The following is a 27752-nucleotide window of genomic DNA, read 5'->3' as shown; positions in this document are numbered from 1 at the left end:
ATTAAATCTATTCATCTTTTCATCATGATATTATTCATCTCTCTGAAAAATTTATAAATCAGCAGCTTTTTAGGTTAATATATACTTGCTGCCAAGATCTATACTAGACATTGTGAAGGTAGACTAAAGATGATATCTCTCCTTAAGGAAATTAAAATTTTCTTGGGAGGCAAGATCAATAAACTAGCAAATAATATATTTTACCTTTGTAAAATTCAGTTGAGCATATTTTTGAGGTATTATGTGTGGGTTTGCTATATTGTTCCATTGATCTATGTGTCCATTTCTCTGCCAATACCACATTGTCTTAATTACTACAGTCATAAACTAAGACAATATTGAGAAAAGTGATCTGTAACACTTTATTCTTCTTTGTCTGGATTGTCTCAGCTATTCTAAGGACTCAGCCTTTCAACATACATTTCAGAATGCGTTTCTCTATTTACATGAAAGTCTTACTGGGATTTTGAAAGGAATTGTATCAGATAGATCATTTGGAGAAGAATCAATATCTTTATCATGTTGAGTCCTCTAATACATAAACACAGTGTAGTTGCCATGTATTAGTTCTTTGTTTTTTATCAGCATTTTATATTTTCAGCATAGAGATCCTGTACACATTTGTGCATACTCAAGTATTTCACCTCATTTGAAGAAATTATAAATAGTACTATATTAATTTCCATTTTCATTTGTTGCTATAGACTGAATATTTATGCCCTCCCAAATTCATAGCTTGAACTTAATTTTCAATTTGGTGGTATCAGGAAGTGAGACCTCTGGGAAGTGATTAGATCATTGCGGCTCCACCCTCAGGAATGGGATTGGTGCCCTTATAAAAGAGGTCTGAGGAAGCTTGTTCTCCCACCCCCCACCTCCCTGTGGCATATGAGGACACAAAGAAGAGGCACCAGTTATGAGGCAAAAAGCCCATACCAGGCACCACAGCTGGTAGTGCCTTGATCTTGGATTTCTGGCCTCCAGAAGTGTGAGCAATAAACTTCCATTGTTTATAAATTACCCAGTTTTTGGTCTTTTGTTATAGTAGCTTGAACAGACACAAACATACAAAGGGGCTTGAAAAAGTTCAGCAAAGAATGGAATTAAAAGAGGACCTAAATGAAAGATATCTGCGAGTGAGATCCCAGTAGAAAGAATGGGCCATCCTCTCTGAAGGGAGGAAAGAACTTCCACTTTGTCTATGACCTTGTCTAAATAAGATCGATGTCCGCGAACTCAAAACGCTTCCACAGCCTTGGCAACTCATGACTAGAGCCTAGGGAGATTATTGACGCCATAAACAAGAGTGTCAATTTGTTAAGTCAACAACAGGAGTCACTGTGTACTTACTCCTCATCTAGGATCTCTGTCCTCAATGTGTTGTTCAATGTGAAGTAATGCTATAACTAGTACTGAAACAGTATTTTACACTTTGTGTTCTGTGTGGGTGAAAACTGATGAAATCTTTACTTAATATATACTAAATTGATCTTCTGTATATAAAGAGAATTGAAAATGAATCTTGATGTGAATGGAATGGGGGAGGGAGTGGGAGATGGGAGGGTTGTGGGTGAGAGGGAAGTTATGGGGGTGGGGGGAAGCCATTGTAATCCATATACTGTACTTTGGAAATTTTCATCATGCCATAAGGCAAGTCTCAGCAAATTCAAAAGAACTAGAATCATACGATGCAACTTCTCAGACCATAGAGGAATGAAGTTGGAAATTAGCAACTCAGGAATCCCTAGAGCATATGCAAACGCATGGAGATTGAACAACACGCTCCTGAATGAACAATGGGTCATAGAAGAAATCAAAAGAGAAATCAAAAACTTTCTGGAAGTAAATGAGGATAACAGCACAACATACCAAAACTTATGGGATACAGCAAAAGCAGTGTTAAGAGGAAAGTTTATAACAATAGGTGCCTACATCAAGAAATTCGAAGGGCACCAAATAAATGAGCTTTCAATTCATCTCAAGGATCTAGAAAATCTGCAGCAAACCAGACCCAAATCTAGTAGGAGAAGAGAAATAATTAAAATCAGAGAAGAAATCAACAGGATTGAATAAAAAAAAATTACAAAAAATCAGCCAAACAAGGAGCTGGTTTTTTGAAAAAAATAAACAAAATTGATACCCCATTGGCCCAACTAACTAAAAAAAAGAAGAGAAAAGACCCAAATCAATAAAATCAGAGATTAAAAAGGAAACATAACAACAGACACCACAGAAATAAAAAGAATCATCAGAAATTACTACAAGGACTTCTATGCCAGCAAACAGGGAAACCTATCAGAAGTGGATAGATTGCTGGACACATGCAACCTACCTAAATTGAACCAGGAAGACATCGAAAACCTAAACAGACCCATAATTGAGACAGAAATTGAAACAGTAATAAAGGCCCTCCCAACAAAGAAAAGCCCAGGACCAGATGGATTCACTGCTGAATTCTACCAGACATTTAAACAAGAACTAACTATAATTCTTCTTAAACTATTCAGAACAATCGAAAAAGAGGGAATCCTCCCAAATTCTTTCTATGAAGCCAGCATCACCTAGAGAAAGGTAAAATGGTACACCTACTGTGAAATACAGTGTAGTGTAGCAGTTATAAAATTAAATTTGCAATTGCCATACAACCCAACAACTGCAATACTGGGAATTAATCTGAGAGAAAGGAAAATTTATGTTCACACAAAAATCATATGCAAATATTTGTAGCAACTTTATTTATAATAGCTAAAAACTAACATGTCCATATGTCTCTTCACCAGTGAATAATTAAACAAACTGTGACACATAAATGAAATGCTTACCACAGAATGCTACTTTACAATTTTTGAAAAATATGAACTATTGATGTGCAACAACTTGAATGATTTCCAAGAAATTATGCTTAATTTTTAAGCCAATTCTAAAAGCTTGCATTGTGTATGATTCTATTTATATAATATCTTTGAAAAGGCAAAATGTTAGAAATAAAGAGCATATTAGTGGTTGTCAACAGTTAGGTACTGCGAATGATGGGTCTAAGAGTAGAAGGAAGGTAGCATTAGCAATAAAAGATCAACACAAAGGATCTTTGCAATATTGGAATTGTTCAGTATTTTGACTGTGGAGGTGGTTACATGAACCTAAATAGGTGTTTATGGTTGACAAAATTGTTTAGAACTTAATACACCCACACACAACTGAGTAAAATTAAGACTAAAGAAATATGAATAAGATCATTAGATTGTATCAATGTCAACAACCTGGTTGTGATATTATACAACAGTTTTGCAGACATTTCCACTGGGGAAAATGGGCAAAGTATACACAGAGTATCTCTATATTATTTCTTAGAGATGCTTGTGAATCTACAACTACCTCAATAAACAGCTCAGTTATTAAAACAGCAAATAATATACTTAGGGTTACAATCTGTTGATAGAGTAGTACATGAGGTACTACAAAAAATTCATGGAAAACAACAGATAAGTTTATTTTGGTACAAAAAAGTTTAAAATTCATGAAAATCTGTATTATGAAAAAACTATGCATGATTTTCAATTTTTGCACCAAAATAAAGTGGTATTTTAATTGCATTTTTCCATGAACTTTTTGAAGTATGCTCATATCCTTTTTTCCTTGAAAGGCAGGGAACCAGCAAAAGAGACAGTAACAGACAAAAAGAGATCTTCTAACTGCTTTCTGTCTGCTGATTTACTCCCTCAAGTGCCCACAACAGCCAGAACTGGGCCAGATCAAAGCCAGGAACCCAGAATTCATTCCAGATCACCCATATAAGCAGCAGAAACCAAAGGATTTGAATCATCCCTCCCATGCTGCTTCCCTGCTCTCCATGATGTGTATTAGCAGGTAGCTCGGATCAGAAGCAGAGTGGAGACTTGAACCCAGGCACATTGATATGGGATACAAGGGTCCAAGCAGTGTCCTAGCGGATATTCCAGATACTTGCTCCCAGCCCCATATAGTTTTTTTTTTTTTTTTGGCTTGTTTTTGTTTGTTTTGACAGACAGAATCAGACAGTGAGAGAGAGAGAGAGAGACAGAGAAAGGTCTTCCTTCCATTGGTTCACTCCCCTAATGGCCGCTACAGCCAGCGCTGCACTGATCCGAAGCCAGGAGCCAGGTGCTTCCTCCTGGTCTCCCATGCGAATGCAGGGGCCCAAGTACTTGGGCCATCCTCCACTGCCTTCCCCAGGCCACAGCAGAGAGCTGGACTGGAAGAGGAGCAACCAGGACTAGAACCCAGTGCCCATATGGGATGCTGGTGCCGCAGGCGGAGGATTAGCCAAGTGAGCCATGATGCCGGCCCTACAGTTTTTTTTTTTTTTTTTAAGAGATACAATATGGTATCTTTATCTTTTTAATTTTTTTAAAAAAATTTATCTTAATTTTAGTCCTTATCAGATAGTGAAGAATACTCCCTACCTTCGAATCTAGGGTCCAGGAATTCAACCCATGGGTGGCTAAATTCCACCACTGCATCCCAAGGTCATCCTAAGCAGGATGCCGGAGTCAGGAGCCAGAGCAAGGTATTGAATCTGGTTGCTCTAACCTGGGGTACGGGGATCTTAACTGGTAGGCCAAACATTCAGCCCAATGTTACTTTTAGAGTGGCTATTAAAAGAGGAAATTATTTTTTGATTTCCTACTGATCCACAATATTATTAATGACAAAGTTACAGGGATGGGTATTTGGCCTAGTGGTTAAGATATTAACATACTTGCTTCTCAAATTGGTATACTTGGATCCAATCCCTAGCTCTGGCTTGTGACACCACCTTTTGGCTATTGTGGACCCTTGGAGGTGGCAGTAATGGCTGGAGTAATGTGAAACCTGGATTGATGTCCCAGCTCCAGCCTTTGAAAGCATCTGCTGAGTGACCCGGTGGATGGGGACTCTACTTCTGTGTGTATCTGTCTCTCTTTGTCTGTCTCTCAAATAAATAAACATTTTTTTTAAAACAACAACAGTTATACCTAAGAGAAGCCTAATTGCGTGCTGGGAAAAAAACAAAGACAAAAAAAGGCAGAAGTAAAAACAGAAGAGGAAACATCCCATACCATTAACTAATCTTAATTTAATCATTCAACCAACAAACATTTATTAAGAATCTTATTGTAGGCATTGGGAATATAGCGCTGGACAAATTAGAGAGGGACTAAACATAGTTGATCATTGATTAAAATACCAATGTTCCAATACCTATAAAATGCCTAAACCTTGTGGCTATTAGATAACATTAATAATAAGAAAAAAGGAGGCAAAATTCTATCCAACTGAAGTTAAATCCTAAAGTTTTTATTTTACTTGAAAGTGATACCAGACTTTCTGAAGAGTTAAATTAAAATTAATTTTTGATAGTATTTGGCAATATTATCAAGTAGTATTTTTTAATATCAAAGAATGATTTTAGGACTTTATATACTGAGTACTAGAGGTATTTTCCTCAGTCATACTCTTCTGCCTGAAAGAAAAGAACATATGGCTTATACATCAATTTGTACATTTTCCACCATTTCCTATCTACAACACAAGCACGTACCAGATAGGAGGTATTTCTGAATGGCAAGCTACAAAGTGTCTGTTGAGCCAGTTAATGCATTTTGGAGTGGAATGGAATCCTAGTGCACAAACTTATTAGCCACTCTTTAAAAACTGCCTTTTCACAAAAAGTATATATTAGTGTAATAATTCTGGTTCTGTTGCAGCTACCATGATGTTGTAAATAATTCAATACTTCACCATATTTTCATTTTCTTCATTATACCATCATCAATTTTTTTTCTAGCCATCTATTTCTATTTATTCACTTCCAATTTATTATGTGAAAGCAATAAAGGAAATCCACTGGTCTCTAACTTTTGCATCCCCAATGCTAGTAGATGGCCTCTAGTCCATGATTCCATCATTGGATTACCTGTGTGGCTTCTCAGTAATAAGTATGGCTCCTCAGTTAAACTCTCCAGACATCAACAGAGACTGAAATGCTGGAGCTAAGCGTCACAAATATTCAGCACTAAGCCGTGGCCTTGGAGTCATCACTTTGTCTCATTGTACTTCATAGGGCAATGATTTTTTTCATAAATCAAAATTGTGTATCAGCTGTTATCTCTATCTTTATAAAGACTCTAGCATCATAGGGCTGGTGCTGTGGCATGGCGGGTGAGGCCACTGCCTGGAAGGCTGGCGTCCCACATGGATGCCGATTTGAGTCCCGGCTGCTCCACTTCTGATCAAGCTCTCCACTATGGCCTGGGAAAGCAGTGGAAGATGGCCCAAGTCCTTGGGCCCCTGCACCCGCATGGGAGACCCAGAAGAAGCTCCTGGCTCCTGGCTTCAAATCGGTGCAGCTCTCATTGTCATTCCATCTGCTGGAGTGAACCAGCAGATGGAAGCTCTCTCTCTTTCTCTCTTTGTGTAACTCTGACTTTCAAATAAATAAATAAATCTTTTTTAAAAAAATTTAAAAAGACTCCAGTATCAGAAAGAAGACTGGGAATGGTAAAAGACACTTGCAAGCATAATAAAATAATCAATCATGAGATCAGTCAAAAGACTGGTTTAATCTGAAAACAGTATTAAGGAGGAAAGTACTGATAGCAGACTCTGAATTAGGGTGCAAACTCCAAAAGAAAATAAAAAATGGCATGAAATTTTGGAAGTACTCCTTCAGTTCTCATTTTATAAGTTAAAAAGCCAGTGCTTTGATTAATTATTTTATTATCAGGTACTATCTACAGTAAGTTCTCACGGACAGGACAAGAATGTATATTAAGTCCATAAATTAAATACTCTAAGAGGTAGGTGAACATTTCCAGCTAACAGGCAACTAACTAAAAAAAAAAAAAAAAAAAGTCTATGTTCATGGAAAACGTATAGTATGAAAAAATTGCTTGAATTTCAACACTTTTTTTGCACCAAAACAAGCTTATCTTTTAATTCCATTTTTCTACAAACCTTTTGAAAAAGTAATCTCATATATAGTAGCAGTAAACACTAACCGATAGAATAAAGGGGAGAGTGATCCAACATGGGAAGTGAGATACTCAGCAGACTCATAGAATGGCGGATGTCCTAAATAGCACTCTGGCCTCAGAATCAGCCCTAAAGGCATTCCGATCTGGCTGAAAAGCCCATGAGAGTATTTCAGGCATGGAAAGCCAAGACACTCTGGCAAAAAGATCTCTGTGAGTGAGATCCCAGTGGAAAGAACAGGTCTTCAAAGAAGGAGGTACCTTTCTCTGAAGGGAGGAGAGAACCTCCACTTTGACTATGACCGTGCCTAAACAAGATAAGAGTCGAAGAACTCAAGGGGCTTCCATAGCCTTGGAAACTCATGACTGGTGCATAGGGAGATTACTGATGCCATAAACAGGAGTGTCAATTTGTAAAGTCAACAACAGGAGTCACGGTGCACTTACTCCTGATGTAGGATCTCTGTCCTTAATGTGGTGTACATTGAGGCTTAATGCTATAACGAGTACTCAAACAGTATATTTCACTTTGTGTTTCTATGGGGGTGCAAACTGTTGAAATCTTTACTTAATGTATACTAAACTGATCTTCTGTAAAAAAAAAAAAAAAAAGAAATTATCAATTCCCAACTTGACTCTCACTGGGATTAAACATGACAATAGGTCTGATCTGATTTCATCATCATTTAAAAAAAATCATCTATTATTTTTCACTTTATGTTTCTGTGTGGGAGCAAACTGTTGAAATCCTTACTTAATGTATACTAAGCTGATCTTCTGTATATTAAGATAATTGAAAATGAATTTTGATGTGAATGGAAGGGGAGAGGGAGTGGGAAAGGGGAGGGTTGTGGGTGGGAGGGATGGTATGGGGGGGGAGCCATTGTAATCCATAAGTCGTACTTTGGAAATTTATATTCATTAAATAAAAGTTAAAAAAAAACACAAATATATAGTAGCAGTAAGGCAGTAATCAACAGGTTTGTTATGTTAAATTTGCTGAAAGCATTTAAGAAGAAGTGATTGTGACCTTGATATTGTTAGAGATCAGGAATCACGCTAATACTAAAACCACACCCTAAGCTGAAAACATCAATAAAGACCATCGAAGCAGGAAAAGTGTTTCCTAACAAACCTAGTAATCATGGTCCAGTAGGAAAATAACAATACACTTGTCCTTATAGTTGAAAGAAGGGCTGAAGACATTCTGTTAAGATACAACAAAAGAAAAAAAGGGAAATTGCAGTGAAGGGTCCATCAAAGGCTCTTGTTGAGTTTCTGAAAAGCTTAGTAAAAAAAGAAACCTATACTAGACATTTTGATGAAGGTGGAACCAAAAAGTACAGACAGTAAAGTTAAAGCTTTCATGGGTTATAACAGACACAAATTCTCTCTCTCTCCCTCTCTCTCGGAGCAACTTCTTTGTGTAATGTTTTCAAAGAATTGAAAAAGAGTACAAAATTTTTTCAACATCATTTCCATCCCTAGAGAAACAACTCAGAGAATAAATTTGCTCACATGTGTATCAGAAGACAGGTACAAGAATTTTCATAACATTATTGTTTGTACTAACAGAAAACTGGAAAAAAGGCCAAAAGTCAAAAGACAGAAGAATTTATTCTTGAATAGCATACCACAGGTCATTATACAAAATGAAATGAAGTAAATCTTCACACAGAAAAACTGACTTAAGAACCCAATTATGAGTATAAAAAGCAATTGACGGAAGGTTACAGTGTTACATTATTTTTACCAAACAATGCTAAACATTATATTATTTAGGACACATGCAAAATTATTTTAAATCAAAAAAAGGAAAGGTAATGATAGATATAAAGTCCTGGTAACAGTCTAAGTAAAAGCAAAGATTGGGCAAGTGAAGAAAATTTAGTTAGATTCAATGTTAGTAATTTTTATCAAATTAGTGGATGAATTCACATGTGTTTGTTCTGTTTTTATTTAGTATGTGTACAAATATATAGATACTATTACATAATAAAAACCAATGTTTAAGTTTACCACTTTTATATTCATTTTTTCTTTTGATTTTATACGCATATTGCAAGGATAAATAATATAAAATTATTCACTATTTCTTTTTGAGATTCCTAGAATAAATACTGAAGTAGTCAATTTTTTGAATTTTCAACAGAAAAATACAAAATGCTAATGATCTACTCAAACTTCACAAGTTCAAAAAGCCTATGAGAATAGGATGTACTTTCATCTAGCCATTAGAAAGCTGTATCTTCTTCCTAAACAATGAAATGTTAGCTTCCTACTTTTCTAAGAGGAAAAATAATTTTAAAAATTCTCTGCTTCACATCTCAACATTCATAGAAAGTCTTAAGGAATTTTTAATCCTGAGGAGACAGAAATGGACCAAGAAATTGAAGTCATCTTTTTGAGGCAGAGTCACACAAGCAGAAGTTGAAAAGAAGATTCAGTGAAAAATGTTAAAAATAGTTACCACTTTAAAAAATGAATGTGATTAAATGCTTCAGTATTAGTGAACTCAGAAATAAATGAGTAAAAATATGAATAAATAAATATACAAATAAATAAAAAGAGAAAAAAGAGTATTATAGTTAAACCACTGGCAGTGTTATGTACAGTAGTACTGTTTTTATTTTTTAAAATTATCTTTAAGGTTCTAAAAATTATATTAAAATGAAATAAACTCTTAATTTTAAAAAATCAAACAATTTAGAATAAAGAATAAAAATTTTCAAAAAGAGTATTGCCTACACTGTAAATGGGATTTGCAAAACAACAGCAATAGAAATAAGTAAAATATTGCCAGAATATCTGGGGCTCAAAGAATTCTGGTTCACTGTATGTTTCATAAAATTGTTTTCTTTTTTTCTTTTTTTTTTTTTTTTCTTTTTTTTTTTTTTTTTTTTGACAGGCAGAGTGGATAGTGACAGAGAGACAGAGAGAAAGGTCTTCCTTTTGCCGTTGGTTCACCCTCCAATGGCCGCCGCGGCTGGCGCTCTGCGGCCGGTGCACCGCGCTGATCCGAAGGCAGGAGCCAGGTGCTTCTCCTGGTCTCCCATGCGGGTGCAGGGCCCAAGCACTTGGGCCATCCTCCACTGCCTTCCTGGGCCATAGCAGAGAGCTGGCCTGGAAGAGGGGCAACCAGGACAGAATCTGGCGCCCCAACCGGGACTGGAACCCGGTGTGTCAGCGCCGCTAAGTAGAGGATTAGCCTATTGAGCCGCGGCGCCAGCCAACTGTATGTTTCATAAAATTGTATAAGAGGATGACCAGTTTCTAAAACATCTGAAAGCAAATATACCGTATGGAAAATATACTAAAATAATTCTTGCCATATTTCAAAAATTCTTATATTCTTGATTAGAGTCCCTAAGTATAATTCTATGATATTTTCAGGAAATACCTGTTTATTTAAAACTGTCACAAGACAAGCATTTTCTGTGAATACAAATTCTTTAAAACTGGAGCAAGGACATTAATATCATTGGGAGGAACGATTCATTTTAAAAAGAAAAAAATAATTTAAATGAAGTTGCATCAGCTTTGCTCTCAACACCTGATTGATTCTTTACCATGAGAATGAGTGGTCTTGGGGAACTTCAGTATTTAAATGACTTAAAACTTACAATTTATTTGAAATAATGATTCTGGGGGGTTGCAATGAATTTTTAATGCATTTTTATGCAAAAATCCAAAACTTTTTCTATTTCTCCCATGAACATAATGAAGGATTTGGATCTGGGATATTCTAAATGCTTAACCAATACAACCTTTGATCAGAATAGTGGTAAAAGCCTAATGTCCATAAGTTGTACCTTAAAGTTTTTTTATGATATTCTAGCAGGAAGGGAACATTAAAACTTTTAAAATGTACATTGGTATCTAGACTTTTGTGTTAGTAGGAACACACTACTCTTAACTGGGTACTATCTAAAAACCTCATCCAAAACTTCACCGACCTCCCTCACTGACAACATTACATTCCACATATTCCTCAGCAGGGAAGATTGGCTTCCAATGGGGAAACTTTAGTATCAGCTTTTCCAGAGAGGCTGAAAAGAGAGTTAAACTGAATTGCTCTTCCAGAACACAAGAACATCATTGCTGCCAAATGCTAAATCCCTTAACACCATGGGACATTTCCTATGATTCTGTCTGTGGTGTAGTAAGAGATTCCTGTAATATTTCTCTTTTGAAAAACTTTCTTCAAATAACAACAAATAACAGTAATACTAGTTACAATAGTAATAATTATTATAGAAACTATATTATGTCAAATCCTCACAGTGGTATCAGTTATCCATTTTTACAGTAGGACTGAAAGCATAAAAGATTAAACAATTTGTACAAAGTCACAAAACTAGGAAATAATGCTAGCCACATTGATTACTTACAATGTGCTAACAAGATTCTAAATGTTTTATTTGCATTAATAAATTATTGATCTTCTTAATAACCTGGATTCTTATGTCAGCTCTGTAAAGATGCCCATTTTTTTGTTGAGAAAACTGAGACACAGAGAAGTTACGTAACTTGTCTGTTATCCACCTGATAAATGCTGAAGTGAGATTCAAACACAGGAAACCCAGCTCTAGAGATCACATCCAAGTACAATACAGTACACTATATTGTCTATATTGTACAATATAGTATGTTATATTGTCTTTCTAAATTATAGAGCTTAGATTCAAACTCAGATCTAGCTCACTCAAAAACATACTCCAAAAAATTGTTTTTCTCATTGTTTGAACTGTACTGTATACCTTAAATATAACAAAAGTTTTCAGATAAGCAAAATATACCAACATATATGCAAATTAAATGTTGCAATGAATATATATGTAGAAATACAAATTATTGTTTAGAGACATGAATAATGATAATAATCCATAAGATACACACATAAACACATGCTCAGTTTTGTGCTCAGAAACAGCTGCATAATCCATTGGAAAGCCTATCCCACTAGGAATCCAAAGCTCAAATGCTGCTGCCCTTTCTCTACATGCACAGCAAAATGAATCCACATACTTTCATCACCTTAATAGCTTGATGCACACAATTCCACCAGACAAATTCAGACTCTAATTTCTGACCAATGTATGTCCTATGGATTGTACCTAAGCTCTGCATATTTTCCATTAAGTTGGCTCTATTAAAAGTTTGTTTATTCTATTTCTACCTAACAAGTTTCCTCACTCCCTTCAGATCACAAAAAAAAAAGTTACTAAATAACAAGTCTTTCAAAAGAGCCAAAAGAATCAGAAAGTTTCATTTTGTTAGACAAGTGAGTTTTATCATTGTATCCCTTTTCTCTGCAATCTCAGAGGGCTCCAGAACCTGACCCAAACCAGTTCACTCTGCCTAGGATCATATACTTAGTAGTATGATACACAGACATGATAGTGGCTGAAGCACTATTATTAAAGAGAGATTAAAACAGCTGTACATTATGCTGAAACACTCACTCTTCCCTTTACAAACAGACGGTCCTGGATTACAAGCAGCACTTGACCATTTAAATCACGACAACAACCAGATTTAACCAGCTGGGCCATATTCTCCTAGGCAGTGCCTGTTGACCTCCTCAGTCGCAGCTGCTCAAATGAAATTCTCATTAGACAACTTATTTTCAGAAGCCAAAGGACTCTCTGATTAAATATATGTATTTAGATATAGAAGTCCTTTTTAAAGTATTCATTTTCTGACAACTGTCGCTTATGTTAGAGCCCAGCTACACTGACAACAAGATGGGTGATACAAGGATAACTAAAACTCGTCATTTAATCACAGCTAAAAGATTTTTAGCTTGGAAGCATTTTTAACCTGAATCTATTAATCAAAGCCTTTCTGTACAATCCACCCACCCCCATCAACAGCATTTTTAAAGGTAGATTTGGAAATTCAGTCATTCGATCATTCAATCCACTTATGCATCTATCTATCTATCTATGACTCTAAATCAAAGTTACATTTTCAAAAGACATGTGTTCCCATAAGCCTCGCTTTCAGAAGGACATTTCAACCTTTGTTCATTGGTGCTTTCAGCAATCTAGTCAAATCACTGCTCAGGGGAAGTCATTTCTTGAAGAAATGGCAGTTTAAAAACTGAAAAATTATTTGGCTGACCAAAGCATCTGCCTGCTGTTATTCTTTGATTGTCCAAAGCATCAACCTGGAGAGCTACTATTTTATCATGTAGACATTGTTTTTAAATGGACCACAATCATCTTTATAGATGAGTTCTTGTATCTGAGGGCAAATGAGGGAGGAGATATTAAATCTGATAAAGAAAATCAAAACATTATCCAAGACAAGAATGTCTCAAGAAAGATCACCATTTATTATGTCAACCACACAAGCTTGTCTATCAATTAATCATTAAGTTGCCCCTCAAATCATGAATCCAATAAGTTTTAGTAGGTAGTTAATCCATTTGAAAGTTCTCATGTCTCATGAGATCACATGTCCCAAATGAGGAGACAGACATGAAGCTTTAAAGTGTCAAAGCCAGATCTCAGAATCAGCCCTTAGGCATTCGGATCTGGCTAAAAAGCCCATGAGAGTTTCTCAGGTATGGAAATCCAAACACTGTGGCAAAAAAAAAAAAAAAAAAAAAAACAACAACAACAACAACAACTAAATGAAAGATCTCTGTGAGTGAGACCTCAGTGGAAAGAATGGGCCCTCAAAGAAGGAGGTACCTTTCTCTGAAGGGAGGAGAGAACTTCCACTTTGATTATGGCCTTGTCTAAAGAAGGTCAGAGTTTGTGAACTCAAGAGGCTTCCATAGCCTTGGCAGCTCATGACAAGAGCCTTGGGTGATTACTGATGTCATAAATAAGAGTGTGAATTGTTAAATCAACAACAGGAGTCACTGTGCACCTACTCCTCATGCAGAATCTCTGTCTTTAATGTGTTGTACTGTGTAAATTAATGGTAAAAATAGTATTTGAACAGTACTTTATACTTTGTGTGTCTGTGTGGGTGCAAACTGTTGAAATCTTTACTTAGTATATACTAAGTTGATCTTCTGTATATAAAGATAATTAAAAATGAGTCTTAATGAAGAATGGGATGGGAGAGGGAGTAGGAGATGGGATGGTTTGTGGGTGGAAGGGTGATTATGTTGAGGAAAACCGCTATAATCCAAAAGTTGCACTTTTGAAATTTATATTTATTAAATAAAAGTTTTCTAAACTGAAAAAAAGTCAAAGCCAGGAAAATACCAGTGAAGCTATTATACCTCCTTATACTTAAAATACTGTGTTAGAATCAGAAATTTATCCAAAACATTTTAATGATCTTTTTGTAATTATGTATTCTATTATGCTGTTACTACAAACTATTCCTACAAAATGTTGACTAAAATTGGGACTCAAACTCAGGATATCAAATTCTGATTAGGAAATAAAAATCCTCATTTCTCCCATCTCCAAAACATATTCCTCTACTTCTTTTTTTATTAATTACATTACTACCCTTCTATTCTCCCAGAGTTTAAAATTTCTGAGCTACCTTTGAACCACTTCTTCCTCTTTCTTTGTCTCCAAAGTTAATATTAAGTCCTAACAATTTTCTACCTTAATATCTTTTCCATATGCACCCTTCTTCTTTATTATTTCTGCTGCTTTAGTACAGGCCCTCATTATCTCTAGTCTGAAACAATTTCCTTAATGTCTCTCCCTGCTCCCATCCATCCTCCATAGGGCTGCCAGATGAACTTTCCTGAAGGGAAGCTCTAATCCATCACCTTATTGTTCTAAAAAAATAGTCAGTGGTTCTTCTATCAACTTCTATATAAAATTCAAACTCCATAGCCAAAAACTAAGGGGCTTCTAGGATCTGAATAGTAATTTTTCATTCATATTTCCCACAAGTATCCTAGTAAGTTATAATCTGACTTGTTGGCTGTTTAAAGTTCTCTACCTATTTCTGCTAACTGAAATGTCTATCCCCACCACTTCAATCTATACAAAGCTTTTATTCTCCAAAAACCAGTTAAGACCCACTTCCCTACAGAACATATCCATGGCTTCCTAGACAGAAGGCATCTCTCAATCTTGTAAACTCTCATATTTTATTTACCTAGTTCCCATATATATTAGACATTGCATTCATTACATATATGTATATATCTTATCACTCTTACAAAAAAAGTTATTTAAAAATTATTGTTTTATTCATTATTGGTATTCCACATATCTAGACTAGGGGTTCCTAACTTTGAGTTTACAGACCAAGAGACATGGATAGATTCAGGGAATCTATGAACCTGGCTGGGAAAAATTATTTTTTATCAACTTGTAATTGAAATTTGCATTTCCTTAAACTATGGATTCAAACAACAAACCACAGGGTATCCATTATACCTGTGACATTGTCACCAATAGTATCACAATAGGTTTTTCTATGACAGTATATATTTTTTTTTGGACAGGCAGAGTGGACAGTGAGAAAGAGAGACAGAGAGAAAGGTCTTCCTTTATCGTTGGTTCACCCTCCAATGGCCGCTGCGGCTGGCACGCTGAGGCCAGCGCACCATGCTTATCCAAAGCCAGGAGGCAGGCACTTCCTCCTGGTCTCCCATGCGGGTGCAGGGCCCAAGGACTTGGGCCATTCTCCACTGCCTTCCCAGGCCACAGCAGAGAGCTAGACTGGAAGAGGGGCAACTGAGACAGAATCTGGTGCCCTGACCGGGACTAGAACCTGGTGTGCCGGCGCCTCAGGCAGAGGATTAGCCTAGTGAGCCATGGCACCGGCCAATCACAGTATATTTTTTGTAGACATCCCAAATTATCTCTTAAATTTATCACTCATCAACATTCTGGTATTATGGACTGGGCATTGTGGCACAGAAAGTTTTGTCACCACTTTGGATGCCTGCATCCACAAATAAGAATGAGAATTTGAGTCCTGGCTATTCCACTTCCAATCCAGCTTCATGCTAAGGCACTTGGTAAAGGCAACAGATGATAGCTCAAGTCCTTGGGTCCCTGTCACCAACATGGGAAAACTAGATGGAGTTCCTGGCACCCTGATTTCAGTCTAGCCCATCCCTTATTGTTGTGGGAAGTGAACTAGAGGATGAAAGATTCTCTCTCTCTCTCTCTCTCTCTCTCTCTCTCCCTTGCCCTCCTTCCCTCCCTCTCTCTATTCTGTCACTTTGCCTTTCAATTAAATACATCCTTTTTTTAAAAAAATTCTGCCATTTTAGCCCCTCCACTAGATTTTGTTTTCATGCATTAGTAAGATAAACAGCACATTCTACTATATCACAAATTATTTTAAAGATTGATTTTTTGAAACTCAGAGTTACAGAGTGAGAGAGAGACAGAGAGGTCTTCCATCCACTGGTTCCTTCCCAGATGGCCACAACAGCAGGGGCTGGACCAGGCTGAAGCCAGGAGCCAAGAACTTCTTCCAGATCTCCCACGTGGGTAGCAGGGGCACAAGTACTTGGGGCATTTTCCACTGCTTTTCCCGGGCCATTAGCAAGGAGCCAGATCAGAAGTGGAGCAGCCAAGACACAAACCGGTGCCCACATGGGATGCTGGCATTGCAGGTGGTGGCTTTACCCACTATGCCACAAAGCAGAACCCTCCTTGTAACTTCTTGCCACTGATTTCCACTTTACCCCCAGGGGGTTAAATAGAATAAAACCAAAATCCTTCTTCTATGTAACTTTAATCTTTGAAGACACCATCATGCCATCCTTGATCCTCTTTTCTCTAGGGTTAATATTACTAATTCCTTCAACCATTCCTTTTATTAAATAATCTTAATAATCTTGTGTATGTGAACATGCCAACTATTCTCTAAGAATATCTTAATACTTTTGAGTCACTCTTAAAATGTGGTAATTCTGAACTCAACACAGTATTCCAAAATTGAAGTAGGGAGTTCAGTGGGAGTGGGACTACCTCATCTTGAATACCACAATCTGTACTTCTAACAATGTTGACTGAATAACATTGACAATTTTTTGGCAGTATTCACCACACTGACCCCATCATGCTTTCTGTCACCTTTATTCATAGGGCTGTTATTTTAACTCTCTTCAATAATTACTTGTGCAGCTGGGAATTCTGGTTACAATCTGTGGACTGGATAATAAGTTCTATTAAATTTTACCTTGATAGGTTGGCTTTAAGTTCCTATTTCTAGTTTGTTAAAACCTTTTGAGTTTTGTTTCTTTCACATATCATGTTTACTGCTCCTCTCAGATTTGTGGGATTGGTAAATATGAGCAGCATGTTTTCTACAACTTCATATTTGTACTTAATATATTACGTATACTACCATACACTAAAAACTCCTGGTTTTCTGTTGTCTAAAACATAGGCACTATTAAAAGCAGCCAAAATGTGTATAAAGTATGTAAAAAAAATCTTTGCTAGAAAATATATAGTGATAAAGTACTTTTAAGTGAGCAGTCTCATCTTGCAAGTGTTTCTTTTGTGCAGAGGAAGAATAGAACATTAACCATATTTACAAGAAAAAATTCCCTTGTAATGCAGAAAAAATCACAAGCAAATTTCTATAGTTTTACATTAACGATATCTCTAAAGTATTTTCTCCAAAGTATTTTGAACTTTCAGTTCAACTGAAAGCATCTTTTCATTGAATTGCCAAATAATCTTGCAATCTCACTTACTCAGAGGTGGCTGATCTAGCAACCTCAGTTACCCAGAACACCACCAAGAATAAGGAAAATGAGGTCTGAGGTCTCTGAAAAGCAGGAAAGGTCAGCATGAAGTTCACACGCTGAATATCATGGGTATTACCCAGAATCTTACAGAAACTCACTCAAAATACATTTTTTCATATTTCAAATGTGGTCCAGAATGCCCTGCTTACCTAATTTCATAATCTACAGATACATATAAGGAACAAGCTAGAAATTATTAACAACCACAGAAAAAACAACAGGACATAACCTGATATTGAATGTGGAGAAACCAATACACACACAGCAAAATAGATAGGTGGTATATCTCAAGTGGACACAAGAACTCTAAAGTTTGTAATGAGAGAGAAATAGCCATAAAGTCAAAGACTCTTAATTATTTCAGTGATATCTAGGGGCAACATTACTTTAATGCACAGTGAAAAAATAATTGACATTTATAATATCATAATTACCATAACACTTCAAATTTATATAGTCTACATTCCATTATTATAGTTAATTCTCAAAATGTTTGAGTTGCCAAATCAGGTATCGGTGCCTTACCAAATTTTAAATTCTGTGGCTCACAAAGATTGAAAACTTACCCAGGGTCCATAATTGTTGGGTAAGTATTGTAATTCCTAGTCTATATCATAACGCTGAATCATCAAAAAGTATTTACACTTTAAGCCACATAACCTGGTTAGTAAAACAAGGACGCACGCAGTACATTTAAAAAGACTTCCACACAAAATTGAGTTGAAATTTTTAACTTTCTGAGTCCTTAAGTAAATAAAATTAAGCTACAGAAAAAAGTTCTTTTATATCAAATACCAATTTTCCAGAGGTCTGAATTTAAAACTTACAATGTGAATAATAAATTCAGAGCCATTAATTAGCCTACATTTTAAGGCTTAAAATCTGTACATAAAAAAACAAAAGCATATACGAAGGATAACAATCACTTAGACCTGATTTACCTTGTTTAACGATATTACTGGAGAATCCTCTTTTATCTGCCTTTAGACCTAGGTGAACCTGAGTAGACTTTTGTGCAGAGGAGAGAAGGTAAAAGTGGGAAGCTATAGCAAATGTCAAGTGTCAAAGCTCTCACCTGTGAACATTTAATTTTTAACAATATCAGAAGCCCTTAACTCTCCATTCTACAACATATGGAGGTAAAATAATGGAATTCTTATAAATGTTTAATGTTTATTAAAAAAAGGAAAGGAAATTAGAAAATCTTTTTTTTTTTTGCTTTGAAATAAATTTTTAAAACTTCTTATTTACTTTTTTAAACAGTTGGTATATTCACTGTCTGCCAAAAGAAAATAAGGGAAAATAAACGACAAAGTTGCAGTGAGGAAAATTCCCTTACTACCTTTTTCCAGGGTGAAGCTTACAGTCAGTATAAAACCTTGATTTGTTATCATAAAAACCAAATAAAACACACAAAGTTTTAGAAAAATGGAGCTATCTGCTTAACACTCCTAATGGATCACAATCTGCCATCACCATGGTAACCGCAGAGTAACTTTTGCCTAGCTAGTGCCAATTATGCACTTCTCTGGCCCTTGAAGCTGCACGCACTTCTTCTTAAGAGCTGAAATCTTTAGAAGAAAAAGGCCCGACAGTTAAGGGCACACATACCCTCTTGTTCAGTCCGAGTCATTTCCTCAAGCTTCTTCTGCTTCAGTGTGTCCACCACATCGGCCAGACTCCCTTTGCGGCGCTCTGGAGTTCCAAAAGTAACACTGGTCATTATCTCGCGGTCCCGACTCCCCTCGTCAGGCTTATGTGGTGAGGTAGAGGTATTTCGGAGGGAATATAGGGAACATAACTTATTATTCTCTGACTCCTAAAAAAAAAATGAAATAAAGCCATTAGAAGACAAGCTTCTTTGCACGCCGTTGGCAGAAAATCTTAAACTCAAAAGGACAGTACATGATGTTCAATAGGAAAAATAACTAACCAAAAAATAAATAAATAAAAAGGTAATAGTAAGGCAAATAAAAAATACGATTCTGATTAAACAATCCTCAACATTCAAGAAGAAATCATCAAAGGGGCTAAACCGAAACTGCAGATTCTAATTTCAGTTCTTTGAAAAGCTGCCTAAGATTCAAAAATGGACACTTCAACTTCTTGTTCACTTACACCCTTCATTTAAAATAGTCTAGATTTAACGAATAGTTATTAACATTTTAATTAGCATAAAGTTTGTCTTTTAATTGGGCACTTTTGTTAGCAATACTCCTCCCATATCTTAAAATTATGTGTGTGTGTGTATATATATATATATATATATAAAACTTTAAATCAATTTCCTTTGATATGAAGCCAGCAGAAAAGTTAGTCATAGAATCTAATATCCATTGTTCACCAGGAAATCTACAAAATATCTAAATCAGTACCATAAAGTGAACCACCCTAAATATTTTTTGTATGCTGAGGTTTGGGGAGAATTATTTTTTTTGCTAGCTATTCATCTTTCCTAAGCTACAGAAACCTCTTTGTATTCCTTATCCTTACCACTGATATTTTAGTAGATAGGAGCACAGTTTTCTTATAGCATTTAAAATATGTTTTAACCAAAGCACCAGTTTATTAAAAGAAATTTGCACAGTAATTACTTCATAGTACAGAGACGTTAGCTAACTGATAAGAGGGTCAGAGCCATCAGCTGAGGAGAAAAAGCAAATATTAGGTCGAAAATAACAAACACTTAAAAGTTTGTAGGAAGAAAAAAACTTTCTTTTATCACTGTGAATCAGAATTGAGGGGTTTGAATGCAACTGTTATTTGGCCCTTGACCTTTCCTGTTTGCACAAGGGTATTCTCTCTCCTTGTTCGTTCGTTCATTCTTTCTTTCTTTCTTTTTTTTTTTTTTTTTTTTTTTTTTAGTGTAAAGGAAAGCATCTAGGCTTTGTGATTCTCACCAGAACCTTAAAAATCCCAATTGCTTCTTTATCTCCCTTCTTCAAAAAAGAAGCCCAGCAAACTTCAAAATCTAGAGCAATGTCATAATTTTCAGAGGATAGGGGAAGAAAAGAGTCCAGAAGAGTAAGTTTCTACATCAGTTAAATTAGATGTAATTGAACTGAATAAATGCTAGGTATTTGGATACTATTGTTATATATAAGGTGGGATGAAAGTTCTTTTCAGGATTATTGTGAGCATAAAATGAGATGCCTTTGTAATGCACCTAGGCATAGTGCTGAGCTCACAGTGATGAGGCGGTGGTTTGCAGATCAAAAGTAGTATTATTCTGAAGGAAGGAGAAGATCTAGGAATGGGGCCAAGGGGGTTTTTCTTCCCTCTGGACCCAAGGAATTGTGAGGTAAAAAGCACTGATGTGAGTCTTGGATCTGAAATACTATGAATCCTGTTGAATCTACTTTTAAAAAATCATTGTATTGTATACATTAAATGGGTAAATTAAGTGATGGGGGTGTTGTATCTAAATAAAGCTATTTAAATATTGTGAACAAAATATTAATCTATTCTGCATTCCCATTACTAGCATAATGCCCAGAACAAAACAGCTCAAACAAACTGAAAAAGACAAACTATGTGAGGCAGACCAAGGGAGACAGTTCCTTTTTACCTTGCCCCTAGATCTCCTCTTTCCTTCATTATTTAATTTAATGTTGACAATAATTCTGTGGAGTGATGCAGAAGTCTTTCTTTTAGATGCCAGTCATGGTTAGTACATAGCTCCTTGGAATGGCCATCTCATTCTCCACTTGGTGCAAATGAAAACTCAGAGATATGTGTGCAAAAGGCATTTTGACTGAGGCTTTTAGGAATCAATAACCACCATTTGATTAATCATGCTTCAGTTACTTCCTTTTCAAAAGCAAATTATCCTCACATCATATCCCAGAAAGAAAACCCTGATTCAACCTAAGGGATTAAACACCAAGCCAAAACAGTATTATGTGGAAGCGGTTACCTACAAATGACTCACCATGGGCCATAATAAGGAAGGTTTTCCATCACTCCCTGATTGAAATTGAAACATGCTAGGAGAGGTTCTCCAGCCTCAAACTTCAGATTGTTCTTAGAGTATGAAGGCTCTGTGGGGTACCACTTCTTTCTGTATTTATTCATTGTTACTGTCTTGTAGTACCACGTTCCTAGCTTGTCACTCATGTGAATGCATTCATAGTCACTGTCAGTCTGCGCCACAGAGAGTAACCACAGGTTCTTTATCGCAGTGATGACCTACACTGGGCTCAGATCCATAATCTACGCAAAGTGGCTCAAGACTACTGGGTAGCAAACAGCAAGAGACTGAAAAGTCATGATTTTCCCCAAGAAAGCCACCAAGAGTTACTTGCAATATGTCACCAAAGCACCAACACAGGCAATAAATAAAACCATGTATTGCTTAAGTTATGAGTTATAACATCCTTAGGAACAATACAAAGGAGTGAAATCTACCATTTCTGGACATTACTTTTTAACGTTCTAAAACTTAATAAATGCTGGCCTTTTAAAAGCGGCACATAATTCAATGCATTTACAACAGGTTACTATCTTATATGAAGTCATTACTACCAAATTCTTAAAAAGAAAATTGACAAAGGATCTGTAGGTTACTGTGTAATTTTTATGTAAAATTTCTTAAGAAAAAAAGAGCTTATTTTTAATTTTCTAAAAACAAAGTAGGTCCTATGAAACACAAACTGAGGTGGGACACCTAATAATATTAACAGTCAAGTCCTGATGCAACGTTGCCACATAGCTATGAAGAGATTTGAGAAAATATTTCCCTAAAGCAGTGATTCTCAAACTTCAAAGTGCAGAATTTCCCAGTAAGTATGTTAAGATGCAGATTCCCTTGCAGTCTCCTGGACCAGGAATATGAATGTTAGTGAACATCCAAGTAACTCGGATGCACAGGCCCTGGCCCCAATCTAAAAAATACTACTTCCTGAGCAGGCAGTAAATAAGTGGGCTTTGCTTTCACATTATACTGGGGACTTAATTATAAACAAATTTCAGAAAGCTGTTCAGTTGTGACTTTTTAAAATAATGTAAAGGAAATTATTTCTCTTCTTTTGATCTTCTTTTTGAAAACAACCACTATAAAACAGGGCTGAATACATGAACATCACAAAAAGCAGAATACATGGGCATTGAGTTAGTGAATATTAGTTTATTCAAAGTAAATTTAATATAAATTTGTTTTTCCTCAATCCTCAGCTGCCCCATCAAATCTAACAGTAAACAAAATTTTCAAAATATTATTTGAAAAAGATCCCAGTCCCAATACAAGAACTAAGGCATTGTCAACTCAGACCATTTAAAGACAACTTCACTGGAAATTAATTAAAAACATTACATAAGGGGCCAGCTCTGTGCTGTAGTCGGTAAAGCCACTGCCTGCAGTGCTGGCATCCCATGTCGGTGCCAGTTCGCGTCCCAGCTGCTCCACTTCAGATCCAGCTCTCTGCTATGGCCTGGGAAAGCAGTGGAATATGGCCTAAGTCTTTGGGTCCCTGCACCCACGTGGGAAACTGAAGAAGCTCCTGGCTCCTGGCTTTGGATTGGCGCAGCTCCAGCCATTGTGGCCAATTGGGGAGTGAACCAGCCAATGGAAGACCTCTCTCTCTCTCTCTCTCTCTCCCTGCCTTTCCTACTCTCTCTGTGTAACTCTGACTTTCAAGTAAATAAATAAATCTTAAAAAAAAAAAAACATTACATAAACTATATGTAGATGTTGGATAAAGCAGAATAGTACCAGAAAGTGATGATCAGACATTATTTTTAGAAAGAATTCACTTTTCACAGTGAAGATATTTCCAGTGTGTGAAAGCATAGAAAAGTAAATATTAAAAACAAAACATACTGCAATAAATATTGCTCAGATGTTTCGGGATTGTTATATAGAACTGGTTGCCCGGCAATGGCAATCAGAGGACTTTAAACAGTCTTATTATGGTACAGTGAAAATATTAAATTACTCAAAGATTTGAGCCTTTGCTTCTTTTGTTCTTTTCCCCCAGAATGTCCTACTTTTTAGTGTGTTTGTTTGTTTTCATTTATTATATTTGAAAGGCAGAAAGAGAAAGAGAGAAACAATATCTCCCATCTGTTGGGTCATTTCCCAAATTTCTGTAACAGCCTTGCTGGGGCCAGACTAAAGCCAGGAGCCCAGGAACTCCATCCTGGTCTCCCTATGGGTGGTAGGGACTCAAGTACTTGAGCTATCTCCTGCTGCCTCCCAGGATGCAGGTTTGTTGGAAAATGTAGATGGGACTCAACCCCAGGCATTCCAACACAGATGTGGTATTCCAAGCAGCCGTTTAACCCACTTTGCCACAATGCCCCATTCATCCACTTTGAGGATGATCCCAACATGCTTTCGAGAGTTCAGAATAAACTGCATTTTATCCTAGCAGCCCTCCTTGTTTACATCGGGCCTTACCATCCTGCTACCCACTCAAACTATGCATTGAAGCACTTAATCATACTGCAACTCAGCATTAAATAAATAAATAAAAATAATAATAACATTCATCAATAGTTTTTTAGGTAATAATACTACTTGAAACTAAACTTTATTTCTTAGGTGGTTGAACTACTTCTCATGTTTCTTCCATATGCCTCCTCCTTCTATATGAACTTGAAACAACAACTACTCATCAAATATGTCAAGAAAAACTAAAAGCTAAGACTAAGAGTAAAGATTTGCTCTAACAATGACAGGATTATTTAAGCAAAATATTTAGAACTGAGATATTAAAAAATAAGGGATTGATGATATACTTTACAACTCAATACTACACAGCCATTAAAAATAATATTATATATGTTGAATATGGTATTGCTTACAGTGATGAATAATTAGATGCAACCTATATGTCCAATTATTTGAGGTCATTATGGTTTCATTCACATGCTAGAATCATTGAAAATCATATTATAGTGAAAATTTATGACATGGGGATGAACATTCCTAATGTATAATTAGTAAAAAAGATGTTAGTAAAAAACATTAATATAAATTTTAAAGAAAATAATGTACAGAAGAAAAGAGACCAGCATATCCAACAAAATGTTTATGTCCCTTACTTGTTGAGATAATAGATTTTTTCTTTTTGAAGTTTTCTACATTTTCTAAATGCTTATTATAAATATATTGTAATCATAAAATAAATACAATTTTCAAAGTTGAAAGTGAATACCCAAAAATGTTTTAAAGTAATTTATTCACCAAAAAAACATATTTTAAATGAAAAAAAGGATACACTGTAGTACCTAGTCTTTATATGTATGCATAAAGGTGAGTGTGCTCCCCTACACACACAGATGGAAAGATATATACGAAAGTATTTATAATGATTTCTAAATAATGGTAAGATTATTGGTGATTTTTATTTCCTTTTTTGTTGATCTGTGTTTTCTAATTTTTCTTCCACAAACATATTTTTGATGTAATAAAGAAAAACAGAAGTCATTTTATAAACAGATGCTTAGGGAAGTAAAAGAAAAAAATAAGAGAATAATGTTAGGCCTTCCTGAAGATGTCTAGAGAGTCAGTACATTACAGTAACTCTGTATCAAGTCTAGAAAAAAATAGCTAGCAGCTTTCTCTCCTTCATATTTCTGCAGTTGAAGGAACTTGAAGAATATTTTCTAATAAGTCTAATTATTTAAATGAGAATGCTCATATTCATGTAAGTTAAAATCTAGATTCTTATTGCTTTGATTTTAATGTACGTGTTCCCCAAAATTCATATGCTGGAACCTAAGACCTAATATGATAGCATTAACAGGTGCAGCCTTCAGAAGGGGATTCAGCGATGAGATCTGAGCCCCCATGAAAGGGATTAGTGACCTTATGAAAAGGGCTGGAGGACACTACGCAAGCCCTGTCTGCCCTTCCATGCTATGGCACCTGAGGAACAGCTTGTGAGTCTCTTCCAGTGAATGCAGCAATAAGGTACCATCCTGAAAACAGAGACTGGGCCCTCACCAAACACTGAGCCTGATGGAGTCTCCAGAACTAAGATAAATACATTTTTATTGTTTATCAAGTATCCACTCTGTGGTATTTTGTGATAGTAGCAGACAGGAACTAAGACACTTATAATTTTAATACATTGTTTCCTGTTTGCCCTTAAACAACACACAAAATTAGTCTACTTCCTCTTCTACATGTTCAAATGTATTAAAGTAAGGGTCAAATTAACAGTCTTTTTCTAGGTGAAACTGCTTCATATACCCATTTCTCCAGACGATTCATCACCCTCCTCTGACACACTCTGGCCCTTAGGTGTTATTCTAAAAATGTCACCAACAACTAAATTGTGAGTTCCGCATTTTCACTTTCAGCAGGAAAGAAACCAACACTAAGCAAGATTAAGTGGTTTCCCCTATGCTTCATAAGTAGAACTGGCAGAACTAAAATCTAAGTGCAGGTTTTCTGACATCAAATCCAGTGCTTTTTCTATTCCACAGGTTTTTAAAAAAATAAAAATAACACTCTCAACAGTAAAAGATGTTCTAATTCCAATCATGCCTACCTTCTAAATCTGGAAATCTTTGTTTCCTTACATTTTCAGAGAGATTTATCTACTTTTGAAGCTAAAATCATACTTTGCTAGTATCCTTAATCTAGAACTACCAAGAAGTAGCTTGTATTATCTACTTATTGTTGCATAACACGTCCTCTCAAAACAAAGTACTTAAACAACAATCATTTACTACGCTTAATGGTTTTTGTGGGTCGGGAATTTGGGGCCATCTGGGCTGGGTGGTTCTGTCTCAAGATTGCTCATGAGATTGCAGTTAAGTCGTGGCAATGGTTGGAGTCATCTCAAAGGCTCTTTACTCACAGATGTGGTGTCTGGCCTGGGAACACTTCAAGAGCTCTGGGCTGGAATAGCTAGGATTTCTTGGACATCTTCCTCTATCTCTTTGTAATCTTTCCATATGGTCTCTTCTCCCCAGTGTGTTGGTTTCTGGGTAGCTGGACTTCTTACATGGTGGTTCAGGGGTCCAAGACAGTCAGATGAAAGCTGGATCACTGTTTCTAACCTAGCCTGGGAAATCACATTGTACAAATGTCACTGTATTCTATTCAGTAATGAGTCACCAAGACTTGCCTGTAGTCAAGCAAATAGGAGGTGCACGCTGTTTTTTTTTTTATAAGACAGAGTTATAATTATGTCCTCAAATAGTTGCTGTGAGAAATGAATCACACATAAAGCCCTTAGTACAGTGCCTAGTACACAAGTACTCAGCAAATGATAGCTACCCTTATTAAATTCAAAGGTCTCTATCCAATTGTCCTTTGTTTCAATCTTCAATTCTGGAAATACAGTCAAAACAACTGGTACTATTTGCAATATTTTATTCATACTCATTCATCTTTGTGTGATAGTTAATACTAAACTACATTAATCTCTTCATTATTAATGCTCATCCCAAACAAATTCCATAAATTCTGGCTGCTAACAAAGCTCCTTAGTATTTCTAACTACATTTTTCTAAGAACATTATCAATTGTCATTTATCCTATCTGCATATAGATTATTCCCGTTCTGTCCAGGAGCAGTTACAGTACATTACTGATCTGATTCAGCTGGGTTGTCAACCACACCTAAACAAAGAATGCAGATTGGCAACCATACTGCAAACAGGAGAGCAGTAGGCTGGGGTTGCAAAAGTCAGATAAGATGTCAGGAATCGAAAGTCAGAGAGCATAGGTCAAGAATGGAATCTTGCACATATAATGGAGAAGAAACCCATATGCAAGTGTAAGTCATGGCAACTGAGAGAAATGAGTGGGACATGGCCTCTCCAAGTAGCATGAATCAATTTCCCTACAGGTGGCCCAATCTGATTGTGAGACAGAATATTATCCTTTCATACACTTTCCTTGCACCCATGAGCAAGACAATGAAAAACATTCATTCTTATTGCCTAATATGTTGTCAGTTTTTCATCTGGTTTGTTGGTTGGTTTTCTATTCGAGTTAGTGGTCTCTTCAATTACAACTTTATCTTTGTTATCTTTGTGCTAGTTCACTCTCCTTATAATGTTTATGAAGACAAAGCAGCACAGATTCATTACTG

The 27752-nt window shown here is 36.1% G+C and overlaps 1 protein-coding gene across 50 annotated transcripts in view; it reads right to left on the bottom strand.

Moving 5' to 3' along the window:
* The window catches only part of SOX6 (SRY-box transcription factor 6), a 647773-nt gene that overhangs the window by 343595 nt on the left and 276426 nt on the right, over window positions 1-27752 (bottom strand). For all 50 annotated transcript variants that reach the window (XM_051833972.2, XM_070073077.1, XM_070073091.1 and 47 more), the window contains one exon: window positions 19312-19519. In XM_051833972.2, the coding sequence (XP_051689932.1) occupies window positions 19312-19519 (208 nt within the window). The remainder of the gene's footprint in view (window positions 1-19311; window positions 19520-27752) is intronic.

This window comes from Oryctolagus cuniculus, chromosome 1, assembly GCF_964237555.1.
Source record: "Oryctolagus cuniculus chromosome 1, mOryCun1.1, whole genome shotgun sequence".
Classification (NCBI taxonomy): Eukaryota; Metazoa; Chordata; class Mammalia; order Lagomorpha; family Leporidae; genus Oryctolagus; species Oryctolagus cuniculus.
Note: the sequence above shows the minus strand (reverse complement) of the source record. Positions and strands in the feature narration are given on the sequence as shown.